The sequence below is a fragment of the Dendrobates tinctorius genome, unplaced genomic scaffold, assembly GCF_039654945.1.
Source record: "Dendrobates tinctorius isolate UK_male_01 unplaced genomic scaffold, ASM3965494v1 ptg000009l, whole genome shotgun sequence".
Lineage (NCBI taxonomy): Eukaryota > Metazoa > Chordata > Amphibia > Anura > Dendrobatidae > Dendrobates > Dendrobates tinctorius.
In genome coordinates, this window is record NW_027361677.1 from 25,827,960 (window position 1) to 25,850,945 (window position 22,986).

The 22,986-nt window shown below is 42.9% G+C and overlaps 1 protein-coding gene across 2 annotated transcripts in view; it reads left to right on the plus strand.

The window, feature by feature from the left end:
* Nucleotides 1–21,416, plus strand: part of CDH13 (cadherin 13) — an 834,102-nt gene extending 812,686 nt beyond the window's left edge. For both annotated transcript variants that reach the window (XM_073585096.1, XM_073585102.1), the window contains one exon: nt 13,964–21,416. In XM_073585096.1, the coding sequence (XP_073441197.1) occupies nt 13,964–13,971 (8 nt within the window). In that variant the 3' untranslated portion in view covers nt 13,972–21,416. The remainder of the gene's footprint in view (nt 1–13,963) is intronic.
* Nucleotides 21,417–22,986: the final 1,570 nt, after the last annotated feature.

Consider the following 22,986-nt stretch of genomic DNA (forward strand, 5'->3'; position numbering starts at 1 on the left):
TGAACTGATTGGTTATGCAGTGTTTTATCTCCACCACTGAATAACCTATCTTCTGCTGCTCTCATCTTTGTCATGATCTAATTGGTTATTTTGTGCTTTATCTCCACCCTTGTATAACCCATCTTCTGCTGCTTTCATCATTGTCATGATCTCATTGGTTATTTAGTGTTCTATTAAAACCCCTGAATTACCGATCTTCTGCTGCTGTCATCGCTGTCAGGATCTCATTGGTTATTTAGTGTTCTAGCTGCACCCCTAAATAACCCATCTTCTGCTGCTGTCATCGCTGTCATGATCTCATTGGTTATTTAGTGATCTGTCTCCATCCCTAAATAACCCATCTTCTGCTGCTGTCATTGCTGTCAGGATCTCATTGGTTGTTTAGTGTTCTAGCTCCACCCCTGAATAGCCCATCTTCTGCTGCTGTCATCGCTGTCATGATCTCATTGGTTATTTAGTATTCTATCTCCTCCCCTGCTCAACGCATCGTCTTCTGCTGCCATCAACCTTCCCATGATCTGCTATAGCTAGGAAATGGAAATATAAAATACAATGCAACTCAAGCTCAAAGCAAAATGGATAAATGCAATTTGAAAGCATTCTGAGTATTCTACATGGAGTGTAATATTACTGTAAAGTAATATATTCAAATTAGAAATCATGTCCACAATCAGAAATTTGCTTCACGGAAAACATTGTTTTCCTTGATTGCTCCCCACCGAGTGAGACATCTAATTCTTCCATCACAGATATTAATTAATTAATCATTATGCTACAATTAATACTACACTGCCAGCATCTTAAAATACAGGCTTTTAGGCAGACATCTCACATGTAAATTACCACGTTGTACAGAGAAAGAAATATTTTTCCTAAATTTGTTGTGCACGCTACCACTTAGCAATTATTTTCAAGTAGTGACACATCCATGTATGATGTATCGCGCACTTCAGTGGCTCTTAATACTCTCGTTGACTGAAAAATAAAAATAGAAAATAAATAATTGTCATTGTTCCAAAGTGCCGTTACTCAAAAGTGTGTGAGCACATAGTGATCCAAGTAGTTGATAGCACAATGGTCCCCATGCACCCTAGATGGCTGTCAGGCAAACTTGCTCATACACGTGATGTCATGTCGGACGCTGTTCACACCACAGCATCCGGCAGGCAGAGGTAGTTCCACCTCCAGCCACTATAGCCTCAGTGGCGCCGGCCTGATCTTCAGGCTCTCGGGGGGTAATCCTGCTGGAGACCAGGTTGGATGGTTAGTCACGCCCACGGTCTTTAAATAGTCATGCTGGCCTATGGGCGTCGCCGATTATAGCTTGTGTTTCATACCAAGTGGTTCCGGTCTGGAGTGGAGGTGTTCAAGAGAGAGAGATTCATATCTGGTGTCGTATGATCCGTCGTTATCCTTTCTCCTTCCCATATTTGTGTTTAGTTGTGCCCTGTTCACATTACTGTTTATTCCTGTGTGTGTGCGGCGCAGTGCAGTTTAAGTTCTCCCTGTCTGTCTTATTTGTGTGGGAGCTTTGGTGGTGTGACTCCTCACTGGGTGGAGGGTGGAGGGTTAAGTGCAGGGCTGAGCAGGAGATAAGGAAAGGTCGGAGGCTCAGGCATTTGCACCTTCAGCAAAAACCCTGGGTTGAGGGTCAGACAGGGTTTCCCCTAGTAAAGGGACACCACAGGGGCCCCGGGTATTTCAGCCTTAGTTGAACTAAGCCCCCGTGACATTATAATCGGCCCACATTTTTTCAGGAGTCCATGGATCCATTAGATTCCATAACCCGCCAGTTGGCGGCGCTGTCCATACAGGTCTCCGAGTTGAATGGGGCAGTTCAGCAGCAGGGCCTGGTAGTAGCAAAGGTGCAAACGGCATCTGCAGGTATCGGTGCAGAGCCGAAGTTTCCGCTGCCAGAACGATTTTCAGGCGATCGCAGCAAATTTGTCGTATTTCGGGAGGCCTGCAAATTATACTTCCGCATGCGGCCAATATCCTCAGGTAATGAGGCCCAGCGAGTAGGGCTGGTGTTGTCATTACTGAGTGGTGACCCCCAAGCATGGGCATTTTCCTTACCAGCTGACTCTGCTACATTTCATTCGGTCGATAATGTTTTTTCTGCCCTCGGGCTCATTTACGATGACCCTGACCGACTGGCTCTAGCGGAATCTAAAATCCGCGCCCTCCGCCAGGGGGAGCGCTTGGCAGAAGACTATTGTTCGGAATTTCGCCGCTGGGCTGTAGACACACAGTGGAATGACCCAGCGCTGCGGAGCCAGTTTATTCATGGGGTATCAGGGAGGGTGAAACAAGCCCTCCTGATGTATGAGACTCCGGCATCATTGGAGTCTGCCATGAGTTTGGTGATACGTATTGATCGCCGTTTTCGTCAGGGGGCACAGGAGACGCTACCTCTGGGGGAAAACAGAGGTGCAGGTGTGGTTGAAGTAGATGAGTCCCCTGAACCTATGCAGATTGCTGGCGTGGCACAGGTTCAGCCTCGCGCTCCGGGAGTCCGGAAGTCCGGAGCATGTTTCTACTGTGGTAAAGGAGGTCATTATGTTAACGTTTGCCCGGTACTACCTAAGAGGGTCACACCGGCGGAAAACTGTTAAGCTCAGAGGGTATGGAGGAGACCCAACTGAGCGTATGCATATCCTCCATGATGGTATCTCAATGTATGCTCCCTGCCAAGGTTATTGTCGCCGGCAGAGAGCTACCTATATCAGTGTTTGTGGATAGCGGTTCCGCCACCAATCTCATAGATGAGGAGTTTGCACACACCGCCGGGTTTAAGATTGAAAAACTTCCTCACCCCATACAGGTGGTGACCATTAATGCTGTTCCCCTCCCTCAAGGGGAGATTACTGAGTTTGTGGCAGAGGTGAAACTCCACATTGGGGTCCTACATTCTGAGTCGGTTACATGTAGGGTCCTCCGTAATCTCCCAGCTCAAATGGTCCTGGGTTTTCCATGGCTGTCCAGGCACAACCCGGTAATTGATTGGAAAACTCAGGACATAGTACAATGGAGTGGTTTCTGCCAAGACAATTGCTTGGCCACATGTGTGTCCGCCGTGACGCCCAGCCTGCCGGAGGCTTTGCAGGATTTCGCGGATGTTTTCTCTGAGAAGGGTTGCTCAGAACTGCCTCCACATAGAGCCTATGACTGTGCTATTAGGTTAAAACCCGGGGCCAAATTACCTAAGGCCAGGATGTTTAATATTTCTGGTCCTGAGAGACAAGCTCTGAAAGACTACATCGCGGAGAGTCTGAGCAAAGGTCACATCCGGCCTTCGTCCTCGCCTGTAGCCGCGGGGTTTTTCTTCATTAAGAAGAAAGATGGGGGGTTACGCCCGTGTCTGGATTTCCGAGAGTTAAACCAGATTACTATCCGTGATCCCTACCCAATGCCGTTGATCCCGGATTTGTTCAACCAGGTAGCGGGGGCAAAATGGTTTTCAAAGCTGGACCTCAGGGGGGCGTATAACCTCATAAGGGTCCGTCAGGGGGATGAGTGGAAGACGGCGTTTAACACTCCTGAGGATCATTTTGAGAGTCTGGTTATGCCGTTTGGGTTGACCACCGCGCCTGCCGTTTTCCAACATTTTATTAATGATGTCTTTGCTCATGTCCTGGGGAGATTTGTGATTGTATACCTGGATGATATCCTCATTTATTCTAGCGATTGGGACACTCATTTGCAGCATGTTAGGCAGGTGTTACAGTTGCTCCGGGAGAACCAGCTCTATGCTAAGCTGGAAAAATGTTTATTTTTTGTCCAGGAGTTGCCCTTTTTGGGATATATTGTGTCCGCAGCTGGTTTTAAAATGGACACCGCTAAGGTGCAAGCGGTGTTGCAATGGGAGAGGCCGGAGAGTCTGAAAGCACTCCAGCGGTTCCTTGGGTTTGCGAATTATTATAGGAAATTTATAAAACACTTTTCGACTGTCGCCAAACCGCTCACGGACATGACAAAAAAGGGTGCCGATCTGGCGAACTGGCCTGAGGTGGCTATACGTGCATTTGAGCGTCTGAAGAATAGTTTTGCTTCAGCCCCCATTCTGGTGCAACCAGACGTGTCTAAACCTTTTGTGGTAGAGGTTGATGCGTCGGAGGTGGGAGTGGGGGCAGTACTGTCTCAAGGCTCGTCCTTGAGCGAGATGCATCCATGCGCCTACTTCTCCAAGAAGTTGTCGCCGGCCGAACGGAATTATGATATCGGCAACAGGGAGTTGTTGGCCATCAAACTGGCTTTTGAGGAATGGCGACACTTCTTGGAGGGGGCGGCTCACCAGGTCACAGTTATCACCGACCATAAGAATCTGCTCTACCTGGAGTCGGCCAAGCGTCTGTCTCCTAGGCAGGCTCGCTGGGCATTGTTTTTTACTCGTTTCAATTTTCTTGTGACGTACCGTCCCGGGGCTAAAAACACCAAGGCGGATGCTTTGTCTAGGTGTTTTCCGGGGGGGAGAACCTCGGGAAGAGCCGGTACCCATCCTCCAGAAAGGGGTAGTGGTCTCGGCTCTCACGACTGAGGTAGAGGCGGAGATTGCCGAGGCCCAAGAGGAGGTACCACCAGGACTTCCCGCCAACAAATCATTTGTACCCCTGCATCTTCGGCCTAAGGTGTTGAAGGAACACCACGATTCGGTACTGGCTGGTCACCCAGGGGTGAAGGGCACCTTAGAGCTGGTATCGCGTCGTTTCTGGTGGCCCAAAATCCGGCAGGACGTGGTCTCGTACGTGGCAGCTTGCATCACGTGCGCTAGGGCTAAGTCACCCTGAACCCGTCCTGCTGGCACGCTACAGCCTCTGGGGGTACCCAATAGGCCATGGACAGAAATCTCCATGGATTTTATCACTGACTTGCCAGCCTCGGCAGGGAACACGGTCATCCTGGTGGTGGTTGACCGTTTTTCAAAGATGGCGCATTTTGTGGCGTTGTCCTCTTTGCCCAATGCTAAGACGTTGGCTCAGGTATTTGTGAAGGAGGTGGTCAGACTCCACGGAGTACCGTCTGACATAGTATCTGATAGGGGTACGCAATTTGTGGCGAGGTTTTGGAAAGCTTTTTGCTCAAGGTTGGGGATCAAGTTGTCACATTCATCGGCGTTTCATCCACAGTCTAATGGACAAACTGAGCGCATGAACCAAAATCTAGAACAGTATTTACGATGCTTTGTGTCCGACAACCAGGAGGAGTGGTCTACTTTCCTTCCTCTGGCCGAATTCGCATTAAATAATCACCGCCAAGAGTCATCAGGAGAGTCTCCATTCTTTTGTGTGTACGGTCAACATCCTCAGTTTTGTACCTTACGTCAGGGTGACTCCGGGGGTGTCCCGGAGGAGGATCAGCTAGGAGCCCAATTGTCATCAGTCTGGAGGCGGGTGAAACAGCGTTTGTTGAGCATGAGTGCCAGGTACAAACGGGTGGCTGACAGTAGACGCGTGCCAGGTCCGGACCTGTGTGTGGGTGAATGGGTGTGGTTAGCTACGAAGAACATAAAACTCAAAATCCCTTCTTTAAAACTGGGTCCAAGGTTTATTGGGCCTTTTAGGATTTCTGCCATCATTAACCCAGTAGCTTATCGGTTGGAACTTCCCGCGGTGTACAAGATACACAACGTGTTTCACAGGGCTTTATTGAAAAAGGTGGTAGGCTTGGTGGACACGACGCCGATGCCACCTCCAGTCATGGTGGATGGCGAGTTAGAGTTCGAGGTCGCCAAGGTAGTGGACTCTCGAGTAGTACGCCGTACTCTTCAGTATTTGGTGCACTGGCGGGGGTATGGTCCAGAGGAGAGGTCTTGGGTTCCAGCCTCAGACATACATGCGGATCGGCTGGTCAGTTCTTTTCACCGTCGTCATCCGGACAAGCCGGGTCCTATGAGTCTTGAGGGCCCTGGGGTCCCTCGTAGAAGACGGGGTACTGTCATGTCGGACGCTGTTCACACCACAGCATCCGGCAGGCAGAGGTAGTTCCACCTCCAGCCACTATAGCCTCAGTGGCGCCGGCCTGATCTTCAGGCTCTCGGGGGTTAATCCTGCTGGAGACCAGGTTGGATGGTTAGTCACGCCCACGGTCTTTAAATAGTCATGCTGGCCTATGGGCGTCGCCGATTATAGCTTGTGTTTCATACCAAGTGGTTCCGGTCTGGAGTGGAGGTGTTCAAGAGAGAGAGATTCATATCTGGTGTCGTATGATCCGTCGTTATCCTTTCTCCTTCCCATATTTGTGTTTAGTTGTGCCCTGTTCACATTACTGTTTATTCCTGTGTGTGTGCGGCGCAGTGCAGTTTAAGTTCTCCCTGTCTGTCATTATTTGTGTGGGAGCTTTGGTGGTGACTTCTCACTGGGTGGAGGGTGGAGGGTTAAGTGCAGGGCTGAGCAGGAGATAAGGAAAGGTCGGAGGCTCAGGCATTTGCACCTTCAGCAAAAACCCTGGGTTGAGGGTCAGACAGGGTTTCCCCTAGTAAAGGGACACCACAGGGGCCCCGGGTATTTCAGCCTTAGTTGAACTAAGCCCCCGTGACACGTGAACTCTCGGCATTCATGTGCTGGCTATATGAAGAATGAAAGCAGCATTAATTCCATGGTTCTGTACACGGAAGAAGGGTTTACAAGATAAATAGATAAAATTACAATGAACAAACTAACAGTGACAGACTGGTACAGAGGGGTGAGGATCCTACCGTCACAGGATTACAGTCTACAGGGTAAGGAGACAGTAGGTAGGGGGGTGGTAATGAGATGGAGGTGGGTTATTGCTGGCTATTGAATTTTTTTTTGAAGAGACAAGTTTTCAAGTTGTGTTTGAAGGTTTCAAATGTGGGAGACAATCGGACATGTTGAAACACAGAATTCCAGAGCATGGAAGATACTCGGGAAAGTCTTTGGGATTGATTGGATGAGGAACATAGGAGAGTAGAAGAAAGAAAAAGGTCTTGTGAGGACCGGAGGTTACATATGGGGAAGTATGAGGAGATTAGTTTAGAGATGTATGGAGGAGACAGATTATGGACAGGTTTGTATGGAGGAGACAGATTGAGGATAGCCTTCTATGGAGATAGATAATGGACGGCCTTGTGTGATTTCTACAGATAATACACAGCTGTGTTTGGATAAGACAGATAACCGACAATCTTGTGTGGAGATGACAGATTATGAACAGCCTTCTATGGAGGAGACAAATAATGGACGGCCTTGTATGCATGAGAAAGATAATGGATGGTCTTTTTTGGAGGAGACAGATTATGAATGGCCTTGTCATCATTGTTAGGTATTCAAACTGGAATCGTTGGAGTATTGGAAGCCAGAGAAAGGATTAGCTGAGGGAAGAGGTGTAGCGAGGGGAGAGGTGGATTAATTGGACTTAATTGGCATGAACTGTAGAGTTGCGAGAGTGTTAGTTTGGAGGCCACAGAGTAGGGTATTGCAGTAGTCAAAGCAGGAGATGATGAGGGCAAGCACTAACATTTTTAGCAGATTTGAGGTTGAGGAAAGGATGAATTCTGAAAAATATTTTTGAGTTGTCCTGTGGTGGTGAGGGCTTGGATATGCGGACCCATATCTGTAGATGTATTCTAGACCATTCTCCTTCTCTACTACTTATTCTTCTGTCTATGAATTAATACCAGAACCAGGGCAGATAGGTGTTATGAATGAGTCACCGAGAAGGAAAAAATAAACAACAAGCTAAGTCTCAGAAAACCAGAGAAGTTGGTATCTATGCAGATTGCAGATCCCTGATCTTACCCGCACAACTAGCAGCAGTCGTGGAGCGTTCCTACGATGTTCCTAGATGCCTCGTCACAACCGGAGAGCTACATAAGCCTAAAGCAGGAAAAGAGGAAAACTAACTTCCCCAGAGCAGACCCCAAAGGAAAGACAGCCCCCCACATGTATTGACGGTGAAACAAGATGAAATTACAAACAAAGGCAGGAAAATAGGCTGAGCAAACGATGGGGCCCGGCTAACTAAACAGGACAGGAAAGGAAAGACACTGTCTGCAATCTGCCAAAAAAACCTACAAAAATATTGTCCAACACTTCTGATAGCAAAATTAACCCTGAAGTCACTAGACTTCAACACCTATATCAGCACTCTGAAATATTCTGAGACAGAGCAAAAAGAGGCCAATCCAATAAGGGACAAAAAGCAGCTTGGCAAATACTGATACATAGGAGTGGAAATTCAGCACAGCCCCAGCAGGGGCAGGCTGACCACACAAGAAACTGAACTGACCAACAAGCGCAAGTGTGAACCATAGCAAAAAAACAAACTTAACTTGAGAAGACTGGAAGAGAGCTGAAGTCCAGGACCTGAGAAGCAGACTGAATCACCAGCACTAGGATAGGGCATCGGCTGTCTTATATCCAGTCTGATACTCCAGAGATCCAATCGTTATCTTCCTCATCAGGTGGCAGATAACTACCACTTGGGCGGCACGGTGGCTCAGTGGGTTCGAATCCCACCAAGGACAACATCTGCAAGGAGTTTGTATGTTCTCCCCGTGTTTGCGTGGGTTTCCTCAGGGTACTCCAGTTTCCTCCCACATTCTAAAGACATACTAATAGGGAATTTAGATTGTGAGCCCCATCGGGGACAGTGATGATAATGTGTGCAAACTGTAAAGCGCTGCAGAATATGTTAGCGCTATATAAAAATAAACATTATTATTATTATTATTACCACTTAAACCAACCTCACTACCTCCTGTCACCACCAGAGGGAGAACGGGAGGGGAACTCTCAACCGGTGGAGCCGAAAATGAGTTCATAACAGATAGGGCTCTTACCTCTCTGCTTTCCCTTTCATCTTATTACCAATCTCACCCACCAATTAATAAGTTGTCCCCAAGCGAAAGGTGCTGTTCTCTGAATGTGCTGTCATAGACCGAACCTAATTTCAAATGCTGTATTGAATTAATTACTGTTAATTAAGATCCTCGACAGCGGGAGATACAAGGAATAGATTAATTGTTCTACTTGTCGGAAACTATAAAATACGTTGTAGTTTTACTACGGACTGTATTGTGCATAAGATGCAACATGTAATTTAAGCAAAGATGGAAACTTCAATTGGTCAGTTGGCAAAATGAATCTACGAGACCTTCCTGGATCTTGAGGGGATGGAGAATGACACCGGCTATTCTTAAGGTGACCATGTACCTACATGCTAGTTTAGTCAACAGCTATTTCTTTGTACCTCCTCCATAGGCATGCACTCTCAGTTTGGCGGAGAATGCATGTGGTTTACTTGGGGAAACAGGAGTAAGACTCTAGGACTAAACATTCCTTCAATGTAATCAGTTGGGAGGTCCGCAAATACAAAATATAGTTGCCAATTTTGTTGAGACTTTGATATAATCTGTTATGGGGGTAATCATAAGCAAATCTGACAAAATTCAAAACTCGAATTTCACCAAGAAATTCAATTTGTGTAAATTCAAGGTTTTTTTTTATTGCATATCGAATGTACATTATGTTCTGAGATCTCACCAGAAACCTCTTAAAGCAGTGTTCCCCAAATCCAGTCCTTAAGAGCCACCAACAGATCATTTTTTCAGGATTTCCTTACCATTGTCTGGTGATAATTTGATGCAATACTAAGAAAATCCTGAAAACAAGATCTGTTGGTGGCTCTTAAGGACAGGAGATGGGGAACACTGCAGTAGACACTGCACCGATTACCCTTTTGAACCTAGCAAAATGCAAATCAAAAAAATTTGTGCAAATTAAATTTTATAAAAATTGGGTTTTGGATACTCTGAATTTTTTATGAAGTTCGAAACAAATTGAAATTTTGACACAAATTCAATTTATCTCAAAGCGATATGTTCATCTCAACCTCCCTGTTTCTCTTCTTTTGGGAGTTTACTATCATGCTGCCCTTTGTAGCTTTCATGAAGGCATGCAAAATCCAAGTTATGACTTTTTTAAAGGGATTGTCTGTTGAAAATAAGTTATCAACTGTCCTATCCATAGCACAGTTGATAACTTTATCGATCATTGGGAGTCCGACCACTGGGATCCAAACCAATCGGGAGAATGAAAACTATTATTTACCATGGGGCAAGTTGGGCCCCCGACCATTCATTCTCTATGGCAGTGTTTCTCAACTTTATTCCTCAAGACACACCAATAGGTCAAGATTTCAGGATATCCTTATAATAATTTCATCACCTGCTCAAGCATTAATTCCTTCACCTATGCAATACTAAGGAAATCCTGCAAACATGATCTTTTGGTAGGTCTTGAGGACTGGCGTTGAGAAACACTGTCATAGAGAATGAATGGTCGGGCGTCCAACTTGCCCCATGGTGAAGAACATTTTATCATTCTGCCAATTCGTTTGGATCCCAGTGCTCTACTGGGTTTCCAGAAAAAGGCCAAAAGCTGCCCTATATTCTCTCCATTCTCTTCCCTTTTTCTTCTGATCCTTATTCCTGTTTCATCCCTTCTTTTTCCATCTCCTTCTCTTCTTGTTGTCACAATCCTTCTCCTCGACATGGGTCAACTGGTTATTCATTCAATCGTTTCCTTTGGTCATCCATCTGCCACTACCTTCCAGTGGTGCCAAAGGTGACAAGTGCTTGTAAGCTCCTGCTCCTATCCCCCTGCCGGGTTTTTTGCCCCATGGGTCCATCGCAGAAGAGTTTTAAGTTCCTCTCCTTGTGCGGCACGCATCATGTCAAGTCACTTGTATTACACATATTTAGCTAACAATAATTACTTTTCCTTTTCTCCCATCACCTCTCCCCAGTAAGCTGACACAATGGTTTATCAGGTTTTACTTAAGGAATTTATTTGATGGCAGTTTTATTTTTACCTAATGCGCTTCAAGAAGAGACCCCCGACAGTGTGCACTTGAGTCATGATATTCACGCGCTGTAGTGTAAAGAGCAAATGTGTCATTGATTTTATTTCCACAAGACTGTAACCAGATCTATTCTCCCCACCGTAGAATGTGTGAACATTTGCATTAACTCCGTAATGAGGCGTTACTTACAGCTAGAGGTCAGTGCTTTTTTGGAACGGCGCTCCATGCATCGATTGGAGCAGTGCTCCTCTGTGACTCGAATATAGAGGTGTATCGGATTTCTACAGGAAAAGATTCCTTATCCGATGGTATGTGAAAAAGTGTAAAACAAGGTTATAAATACTTTAATGATACATTAGAAATAGAGAAACGGCCATAGCTAGACAATAAAGATGAGTAAATCAATTAGTAACAAATAAAATGTAAGAATTTACAGAAAAAATCCATTTTGCCTGCACCTAGAATTCTTCAGGATTATATTTGTGTTTAATAGGTCCAGGAAGAGGTTAAAAAAAATACAATATTGTTCTTACCTGTTCTAAATCCACCCTCCTACCTGTCCTGATGGCACCCCTTCTCACTTGGTGCTCCATTTGCTTTGGATTAGTCTTCTTTTGGGTATTTCGTCATGATGTGCCTTGTGCCCCACATGAAACCAAATCGGCGTCAGAAAATCCAGATGTAAGACCAATGTGAAAACCCATCAAAAGACCAATATAAAACAAACTTGGGACCAGTTAATGGTCCTCGATCCAACCCTATCTGACCCGCTGGCACCACTCCTCACCTGGTGTCCCATTTGCTTTGGATTGGTCTTCTTTTGTGTCTTCCTCATGATGTGCATTGTGCCCCACATGAAGCCAAATCAGCGTCTGAATATCCGGATGTAAGACCAAAAAGAAGACTCATCAAAAGACCAATGCAAAACAGACTGAAGACCTCTGGCAGTAGGACAAGTGACGAGTGGGCCATGGACTGATGAGTTTAATCTTTTATAATATTTTATTTTTTCCCTGTCCCTTGTTTATTACCCTTTGGTGTCTGGGGGGACCTCAAAATGCACTAAAGTATTCTCAAGGCAAATTTGAATAAATCTGCCTTAGACAAATTTTGGTTGAGTCGCTCTTTTCTACTGGACTACCTTCCGGTTGGGACCTTGTAGTCTCATTGTGACACTTGTCCTTTACCCATGCTATCTGCGAAATACTATCCCCTTTGTAAGAAGTCAGCCATGTAATTCACAGGCTTGTGATCGATACTTTAAAAGACCAACATCAATCAGTACCTTAGGGGCATGTGCACAGAAACAGCAGTCTACAGATTTGTTTCTGGTAGGGCATGTAATTCTAGTCAAGCGCCAAAAGCTTGTTCAAGAGTGTGGACATTGACTTATGTAATAACTACTTCCAATAAATAGTACTAAGGATACATTTTCTTTATTCTGGAGGACAAATAATTTGCATGAGTTTCCCTTGAAGCATTGCCAATAAGCTTTCATATTTCAGCTGGATCTCCTTAATGGAAACCAGTATCCACAAGAGCTTATCTAAACGGTGAAGGACTCAATAACCAGATTCTGGGACTTTACACCTATTGCAGATGTCATTGTATGATGCATCTCATTATTAAAGGAGATTGTCCCTTGCCTTGTCGGCACCCACTCTGGGACCCGCCCTCCTTTAGGTATGCCATTTTTCTATCAGGTAATGTAAAGAGTGAACTTTTCATGCCCAGAGTAGTAACATCACTTCTATTCCCTCAGAGAAAAAAATTAGAAAACAATGAATGACCTTTCCCATTTGGAGATGTTTTTAGTTTTAACTTTAACTGTAGCATTGTCATGCTGGGAGAACATAAACCCAAAGCAAGACCATGAGGATTATAGGGTGGTCTTAGATCACCTTTATCGTTTCTATTTTGACTTGGACACTGATTGTTTTTATGTATAAATACCTGTCTGGGAGGGTAGAGTTGTCCTCAGCCCTTAAGTTGGGTGGTGAAGTGGGCAATCCCTTGTATTAACTCCCTCCTATGTTGTACCACATCGTCGTACCACATCGTTGTACAGTGCCAAAATAACACTGCCCATCCAATAAACTAGGTAATGTAGTTGTCTTTCAATAGTTTTGCGCATCAAGTGTGCATTGAGAAGTGTCAGCAACAGTTGCCTAGGACCTAACCAGTAGTGGTCCCCGTAGGTAATATGCAGTGACTCGTACCCCAGGGGCTCTGTTTCTGTCTTGGCTTCTCAGACAACTCAGTATGCTTAGAGTCTATGAGCAGATCCAAGAAGATGAGGTTTGCTTGCCTGAAAATTGTGATGTGATCTGAACCTGTAGGTGGTCAACCTCCTATGAAAAGCAGTAATCCAACACACCTCTTGATACGTGCCCTGGGTTCGGCCGAGCATGCATGTTGTCTGGCAGTTACTCATCTCTGTTGAGAACACAGCGTGTCGAAATTCAGCTTGCCCAATCCTTTTTATCTTTGGCATTGGTCAAACTAATATGAGTTGTACAATCTATACATGCTAGATGGCTGTCCCACCGTGAACTCTATGAGTTTGACTGACCTAAAGCTGGCCATATACATTAGATAGATATCGGCCGATCAATCGTTCTCTCCCGATTTCCCCATACACAGGACGAGCGCTCGTGTTCTCCACGAGAGTCGCTGCCGTAATACTCTCCCCAACGAACGTTTGGATTCCAATCACCCTTGACACATGTCGAGGGGACAGTTGGTCTCCATAAACATTAGATGGTCGGACAGTCCCATTGATATCAGGTTTGAATGGCTTTCATCTAAAGTTCATTGCCTGGGTAGACCCAACAATCTCTTGACTTTTCACGAAAACTTTATTCTATAGATGACTCTTGAGTTTGACCAGACTTGGCAATGAGTAGTCCATACCCTTCTCTCCATTGAAAAGTTAATCATCTTATAACAATAATGTCACCTCATCCCTCTCGCGGAGGCTTGGATTGAATGAATGCATCCTAGATTCAATACCCCCTCCCCTCTCCACACCTGGCGCCAATAAATGACTCCATTGACATTGTCATCTATGAAATATTCGCTTACATTCAAGGCTTTTCATCTTTAATAACAAGTCTCTTTTTTTTTTTTTTTTTGGTAGGTCTGTGAGCATCGGGCATTTTCTATGCTGGCTATCACATCGCCATGGAAACAAGAAGAGGGGAAAGTTTAACAAAAAAAAAAAATGTTTATCCGAAGATTGCAGTATACCGTTGCTCCAAGATCAGTCATCGACTGCTCCAGACTCTGTTTAATTTGCAACCTCAATTAGTCTATAAAATGGTACACCGGTCCTCGACAGCCTCTGATTCTGCATTCTTTGTATGACTGGATCCCTGCTGGAGATGCGAGAGTTTTTTTTTTGTAGGAAAGACAATGAGAACATTGTATGGACTCCTCCTCCCGCTCGAGGCACCGATCATACACACTCGACATCCGCATCGTTTGTTTTTTACTTTGTTGTACCAATTACCGAACCAGTTTCTCTGTCAGATCTGCGTGTACGTGTGCTTCATTTTTAATCCCGATCCCAGACCACTCCTTCCCCCCTCCGCACCTTAACCCAGACACGACTCGTGGCTGCGAGCGACGCGTTTCGAGGCAGCATGTTGTGTGCATTGAACCGAAACACTTTTAGCAGAAAAACAGCCAAGGATTCCTTAATGGGTTCATGTTAATAAGATTACCAATCAGTATTTGACAAGGAGGCAGCAATGCAAAGCCGGGGATGGCGAAATAACACATTAAGGATACATCCACATTGCAAATAAAATGTAATAAGATGCCACTTAAACACATTGTAAGCCTGTCAGAAGTAATTAGAGGATATTAACCCCTTTCAATGCGGAGGACGATTGTATCAATTACGCGTGGCGGAAGGGACTGTGTTTAAAGGTCATCGCGCCGCATCCTTGCTAACGCATTTCGCTCTTCATAGAAAAGCATTAGTCTACAAAGCCGGCTTGGCTTCTTTACCATAAAGCATTACTTGTGGGTGGTTTGCGCACTCCCGTAATATAGAAAGTGTTATGTCAATATGCAATCAAGTTGTCATTAAAAGAGTGGCTCCGTTTGCTGCAATTCTATCATCTTGTAATATAGAGGATGATATATAGATATAGAGTACAGCAGGTGGAATATTTTACCATAAAGGGTTTAGCGCGAGTCTGTCGCCTGGATCTACGTCAGCTTTTATTTTACAGGTGCATCTCGCCCACCTTCACCCATCGGAGAACTTGCACATAGTTGCTACAGCAAAACGGGTCATAAAATGGAAAATGTTTGCTGTTCTTTGCTTTAAAAGAGGCATTTCTGGTCTGTCCCAAGAGAGGAGTTTGCTCTATTCATAGAAAAAAAAACGATCTAATGTTTAAATCTGCTTTTGGCAATGTTTTCTTTTTTTTTCATATTATGGTTTTTATTTAAAAATAAATTAGTAATCTTGCAATTTGCACACTGGCCACTGGGGCTTTTTAGACTTGTTTTTCATGGCCTTTTAGCAAGAGTTTTTAGCAGTTTCTATATCATCAGAGGCAGGACTACGATGAATGATAACAACTCTATACATTGCTGATAACACAGGATCCACCATTCACAATGGGAGATGTCACAGCTCACCTCCTCCTCCTGTACAATGTCTGATAACACCTCTATATGCAGTAGCTAACACAGGATCCACCAGCCACAATAGGTGATGTCACAGCTCACCTCCTCCCCTCCTGTACAATGACTGATAACACCTCTATATACAGTAGATAACACAGGATCCACCATTCACAATAGGTGATGTCACAGCTCACCTCCTCCTGTACAATGACTGATAACACCTCTATACACAGTAGATAACACATGATCCACCATTCACAATAGGTGATGTCACAGCTCACCTCCTCCTGTACAATGTCTGATAACACCTCTATATACAGTAGATAACATAGGATCCACCATTCACAATAGGTGATGTCACAGCTCACCTCCTCCCCCTCCTGTACAAAGACTGATAACACAGGATCCATCAATCTCAATGGGTGATCTCTCAGCTAATCCTGCTCCCCACTTCTATTCAATGATCTCTGCACAGGCTGATTAGACACTTCAATAAAAAAATAGGGTCACGATCCATTTATTGTGGCTACATACATGTGTTGTTTCCTTAAACAATAAAAAGTTGATCTAAAACCCCTGCAGCTATTGTGAAAATTTCAAGAGTTATATATTTTAATTCTTAATAGATAGTAAAACTGGCAAAAATTGAAAAGGATACATTAAATATAAAAACTGATTTAACCAATAATTCATTTTCTGATGAAAGCTTCCCTTTAAATAGAGGTTGAGGAAAGAGCCGAATAATGGGTTCCCTTTATTGATCTCCTGGAAGTTAAATTGGAGCAAGGCGTTCCTTCGCCCAGACAAAAAAGTTCAGCTCCCCATGGTGCGCTTTATTTAAAGGAATCGGTCAGTATGAGTTTACTACTGAAATCGATGGTCCGGCTGTAGAGATCCTAATTCAATGATAAAAATGATTCCTATTTTGTGGTAATCCGATGTGCCAGTGCTGAAAAATCAAGCTCGAAAGTCACATCCAAGTTAACCTGGAAGTGCTTTAGAGGGGGAGTGGTTATGTACTCCCAACATATTGACACGCCCCCATGAACTTCCAGGCACAATTTGCATATTTCTTCAAAGCTCGAATTCTCAGCACTGGCACATCGGATTACTACAAGACTGGTATCATTTTTATTGTTGTACTAGGTCCTGTACAGCCATAACATCAGATCTACTTGTAAAATCACTCTGACAGGTGTCCTTTAAATGCACAATACAGTCAGTGAGACTTGTCGATGCCTCACCTAGCTATACCCTTGGTGATACAAATAAGCTAAGATAGTCCAAAAAGCTGAGATACCAGGAGTCGGTTGATGGGTTTAGCATTCCTATCTCTGTCACCGTCATTACATTGACATTACTAGTTGTTTACTTTTGTTGATTAGAGTGTCAAGGAATTAAATTGTTAAGTTTTGACCCTAGAATGCTACTTTTGGTCAGAGAAGACCACATCATCAGTGACTGCAAAGTTCACACCTGTGCCAGGTGAGGACCACCAACAACTCTCCTGTCTCAGCTTCTTGGAGCCATGTGGCATGGAGGAGGGTCTTGACTCTGGTCACATCGAAATATTTCGATTTTTGAGTAGTCTTCATGTTATGAACTTCCATAATGTAGGAGATCATTAAGAAGACCAATAGACCTGCAGGTACTGATGGTTGAGAGGAGGACTAGAGACTGAGAGCCTGTGCACTAGAGACTCGTAGAAGATTAATCACTTGTATAAACATTTCCGAACACGTAGAAATACGTTTCTACATTGTACCAGCCAACGGCTGTCATCTCCATGACTCATTTGTAACCACTTCAGAACCTGAATTGTCAAAGTCCATCTCGTAATTCTACTTCTCGGTAACCAATCTATCATTTGACACCAGTTTAGGGAGTCTACCAGGGTTGGAGAACTTACTAGAGTCCAGGAGTTCCTTGACATTTGTAGAGCCCACAAGTAGTGAACATCCAACATTTTCTGGGGCAGATATTCCACTAATGGTCCTGAATCCAGTAGTTAGTGGAGGACATGTTGTCTTTAGTATTATTGGCTTGTGCCTACAACCCCAAAAAATCGGGACCAACAACACGTGCCACTTGACCAATGTCCTCCATTGTCCTTTTGGCATCAACATCCTGCATGGTGATCATCCTTTGGGTGTGATTGACGTTTTCTTTAAGCCTTTTACCCACTGTGCTAAAATTTGCATTCGCTTTCATTTACAGCTCAGTCCACCATGGTAGAAATTTTTCAGCTATGCAAATTATGCAATTCCATTTTCTGCAAAGTTTTTTTTTAAAAAAAAAACTTTCCTATCATCACAGGGAGGCGCGCGGAGTATTTTAGTAAATTAAACTAATTTTTTTTTGGTCTTCCTAATTTGTGGTCAGTAGTGAAAATGAAAGCACATCAGCCCTGGGTACGTAGCTATAGAAATATAAAAAATAAATGAAAAAAAAAATATTTTTATCAGTCTTCGGGAGGCTTGAGTCGTTTTTTTTTTGGGAGGGTTTTTATTTTGTGATCAAGAAGATGTTCAGCAGCCGCAATGGAAAGGACTATAAAAATATTATATATTACTAACTATTAAAATATCAGAGAGGAAAAACACAAAATAATCACCCTATTCTGGCGCGTTTCGAGCACGAAGGTTCTTAATCGCAAAGGTGAGAAAAAGGTATTTCATGAAATGTAAACGACATTGAAGCTCACGGCAAATTTTTTTTTATAAAATATTTTTCTCGTGCTGGACAGTAAATAGGGTCCAATCACGTTATCAAATAATTCAAAAAAGGTGTCGCTTGAAATATACTTATGGCATACATCACATTCTATTTTATCGGGGGATGTCTTACAGAGATTGTGAGGCACGTAGAAACAGTAATGGGATCAATGGCAACCAAGAAAATTTCAGATCTAATTTTTGCACGGTTCGAAAAATTAATTTGTGCCATCGGCAAAGTTCTCTATTTTTTCTTTTGTGCCACTTTTTAGTAACTCCTTCCAGTAATTGTATTTTTCAGACAATTTTAGATAAAACTTTTATTGTGCAACTGTATTTCCAGGTGCATATACCGGCGGTAACTATTTTCCTGTATTTTTTTTTTTCATTTTCAAAATAGTTTGATGTATCCAAATTGTAAAAAAATTCCCTGTGGTCAAAAGCAAAATTTAATGTTCTGAATGGCTTCATTTTGCTGCAACCATTACATAACTTTCTCATGAAATGTTTTGCTACATTGGATCCAGAAAGTATAAAATCCCCAAATGTTTTTGTTTTCTGTAGTGACCTAAATAGAAAAAAAAAATGATATTTACTGGGATAAACCGTTCTATAAAAATATGTATTTTTGTGTCTTAGAACAGACCGTACAATAGCCGAGTCTTATTAAAAATGTTCCAAACTTTAGAAAATTGCAAAAATATTAAATAAATTCTATGTTATTTTTTATCAATGGCAAATATTATTAACTAGATTTTTTAGACATAAAAACAAAAAAAGAATTTTGTATCTTGATATAAGTAGATCAAGAAGGCAAGACCTGGGCAAACATTTTTTTTTTCCGGCCGTAAATTCATGTTTTTAAATCGAAATGTAGTAGCGTAATAAAAGAGATTAGAAAACTTATTATAAAAATATATATTTTTTATGTGCCTAAAATATAAACTCAACTTCCAGTCCTATCGAATTATCGTAGCCAGTGCGTGATTGAAAATCGCAACGTCCGACTCATAAGAACACCTGAGCCATGAACAAATAATTTCCCTTTCTTCGTGGGAACATGAAGAGCATTCTCAAAGTTTAGGAAGTTACATATCTCAAAAAAAGGACTGTAATTATATTTTTGGAAAATTACGCAAAGTTGTATTAATATCCATTCCATTCAATTAGCTATAATTAGACAACCAAGAAAAAAAATAAACCAGCATATGTAATTAATTGTGGGGAAAAAAATAATAAAAGTTCTTTGAGGTCTTGAAAGCATCTGGCATGCTTAATGTGGTGTTAAGATACGTGGAGGAGAAAGGTTGTCACCTGGCATAGTGCCCATGGAAACTATTTTCTAGGTTGTTTGGTAAAGCTTACAAAGTGTCTGATAAGATTTTGTTTTGACCAATGTTTAGCCACTCAGAGGAACAAAATGTCTGTTAGGATTTCTTTGAAAACTCTTGCTGAAACATCTTCATCCGTCAATATGAAATTCGAGAAAAGCACAGCCCAATCAGGTATTCACATGAGAAATGGATCAGTTATGAAATTGGCAATCTGTTCTTCTAACAGTCGTAAGCACTCATTAAATCTTTCCATCATGTTACTTTCCAAGTTGGAAGAATATGGAAAGGTCTTGTTCTTGGCTCATGTTAGTCAATAATAAATTCTAAGGTAGGATCCAAAGATTAGCTTAAATCATCAATGGTCTTGGTAGCCATTGAGTTGGAAAGGACTTGCCTATTTATTGTTAGTCTCAATTCCAAATTAAGAAAGTCAAAGCTGTGTAAAATATTTACTTTAACCCAGACCTTAATTATCCTAGACCTCTGATGTCCATCCTATAGCTATTGGTTAAGGCTTAACATTCTACCATCATTTCTGGTAACACAACTTTACTCCCGTCGTAGACCTCTGATGTCCATCCATTGACTATTGGTCAAGTCTTAACCTTCTACCATCATTTCTGATAACACAACTTCACACCCATCCCAGACCTCTGCTGTCCATCCCATAGCTATTGATCAAGGCTTAACCTTTCACCATCATTTTTGATAACACAACTTTACTCCCATCCCAGACCTCTGATATCCATTCATTGACTAATGGTCATGTCTTAACCTTCTACCAGCATTTATGATAACACAACTTGACTCACATTATAGACCAGTGATATCCATTCGCTGGCTCAACTTTTTATCATTATTTCTAAGGAGACAACATTTACTCCCATCCTAGACATTTGATTTCCATCTATTGGCTCTTGGTCAAGGCTTAACCTTCCACCATCATCTCTGATAACACAACTTTACTCCCATTCCAGACCTCTGATGTCCATCCATTGGCTCTTGGTCAAGGCTTAACCTTCTACCATCATTTCTGATAACACACCTTTACTGACATCCTAGACCACTGATATCCATCCACTGACTCAACTTTTTACCATTAGTTCTAATAAAATAAAATGACTCCCATCCTAGACCTTTGATGTCCATCCATTGTTGGTCGAGGCTTAACCTTCTTTCATCATTTTTGATAACACAACTGTACTCCCATCAGAGACCTCCATTCCTTGGCTATTGGAAGAGGCTGAACCTTCTACCATCATTTCTAATAACACAACTTTACTTTCACTCCATTTTCTTAACCTGTCCACATAGATCCTCAAATGACATCTACACTTTCAAGAGACCTCGCTTCTTTCTTGGCAGCCCTTGGTCCTCTTTCTGTCCAAGGATCAAGAAAGTTAGTGGTTAGGAGCATCAGAGGTTTATGAACAAAACTGGTGTAGTAAATCTTAGCTGATATAGATTACATAAGTTGTTGTTTTTCTTGAGACTTGAGAAAGTTTTGGTTGCCCCATTGTACAGTCGATTGGGCAAGGGTTGAACGTATTACTTTCCCACCTGTTTTGTTTAATATATATTGCAACAGAAGAGTGGAAGCCTTTTCAGTTTTCGGGGTCTCTTTTTCTAGAATGCATAGTAATTAAACCTTTGTTTGAATCTGGTAAAATTGGCAATGGGATATTTGTTCCTCTAGTTAATGTTACAAGTCTACGGCATCTTCAAGTTCATGTTGATGTTCCCGACTGTGACCTTTTGAACATTAGTCTTGTTTAGTGGAAGATGTCACTAAAATTTAAAGGAAGACAATCGAAGAGTTATTATTTTCCAAGAAGAATTCATGTCAACCATAAATCTTGTATCTTCCACCTCTCCCGTGAGAATAAATGAATGCATCAAATATATTCTCGTGTCACGTTCTTCTACCGGTAATGGCCCATTGCTGACGCCATGCACCTGCTTTAAATACATACATTTTGGCTTATATAATTGTTGAACCACAAGAACAATTTTGCATTTGAAATTTTTTGGAAGCTTTGTGGAACATTTTAATTTGTTTTTTTTCTGGAAGAACACCAAATGTATGTGCCGATGAGATGCTCATGAAAGCCAAGGGTATTCACGATTATATTTCTGAAGAACATTTATGGGCAAGGCATTGAACCCTTTACCTCCCCACAAAAAATAGCAGATCTAGACCAGATATTTTGGTAAAGATTTAAATATAAGGTGTTTCTATGTATTTAAATGGCATTATATCCTTAAAAAACATTCTGATCCGAAAGTAAGGTTGTATCATGCAATGTATTTTTCGGACATCTTTGCCTCATTGTATCCATTGAATGAAATTGTAATTTCTTATGCAATTATTATTTGTATCTGTCTGACAAACCTAGATCTGTGAATTTATGGCATTATTGACCATCGTTGGGCTTCTTACACAACTTTCAGAGGTTAGATAAGTAGTCCACTAATCGGTTCGGTGGTCACAATCAAGTGATGGATTAAAAGGGGAAATCCAACTGAAAAAATATCTTCTGACATGCCGTTAATTGGATGCACATTAGTAAATGATCCCGACCCCTGTTGCAGGAACGAATGTCATGGAGTTCCAAAAAGTCCTCAAGTACGTTCATCTTTTGCAACAATAAATTTTTTTCTTAAAAATATTGTCAAAGATTTCCAATGTTGAAAACCTCCCGGGGCCATCAAAGAGGTTTGTGGACTCAGTTGAGGTCCAAAGTTATAGACATGACCAATGGGATCTTCTAACCATTATCTATGGCTGGTTTCACATTAGCGCTTTTTAAGCGCACGCACGGCCGGGGGTAGCTCCGCCCCCGAGCCGGCTCTCTGCCCGGCGTGCCCGCCCCTTGCTTGTAGTGCCGCCTCCTAGCGCACAGCGGCGCCTGCGATCGGCGCACCCTATCTTTAGCATAGGGTGCGCAGATCGTGCGCAGGCCGTGCGCTAGTTGCGCTTTGACCTGCGCTGCGCACTTTTGACGGTGCGCCGTGCGCGCCAAAATCAAACTTTTCGGATTTCGGCGTGCTCGGCGCACCGTCAAAAGTGCGCAGCGCAGGTCAAAGCGCAACTAGCGCACGGCCTGCGCACGATCTGCGCACCCTATGCTAAAGATAGGGTGCGCCGATCGCAGGCGCCGCTGTGCGCTAGGAGGCGGCGCTACAAGCAAGGGGCGGGTACGCCGGGCAGAGAGCCGGCTCGGGGGCGGAGCTACCCCCGGCCGTGCGTGCGCTTAAAAAGCGCTAATGTGAAACCAGCCTATGACATGTCGAAAGGTCACTTTTGTTTGTTTCTCCCCATCTTACTAATAAATCCATAGAATCATAATGTCTGCCTCCATTGTAAGAAGGCAAACTGAAGAAATCTAAACTTTTTTTAAAAATATTTTTTTCTTTTTTTTTTGTTTTCTGATATAACTTCTTTTTTCCAAGCACACGTGGTTTGACAC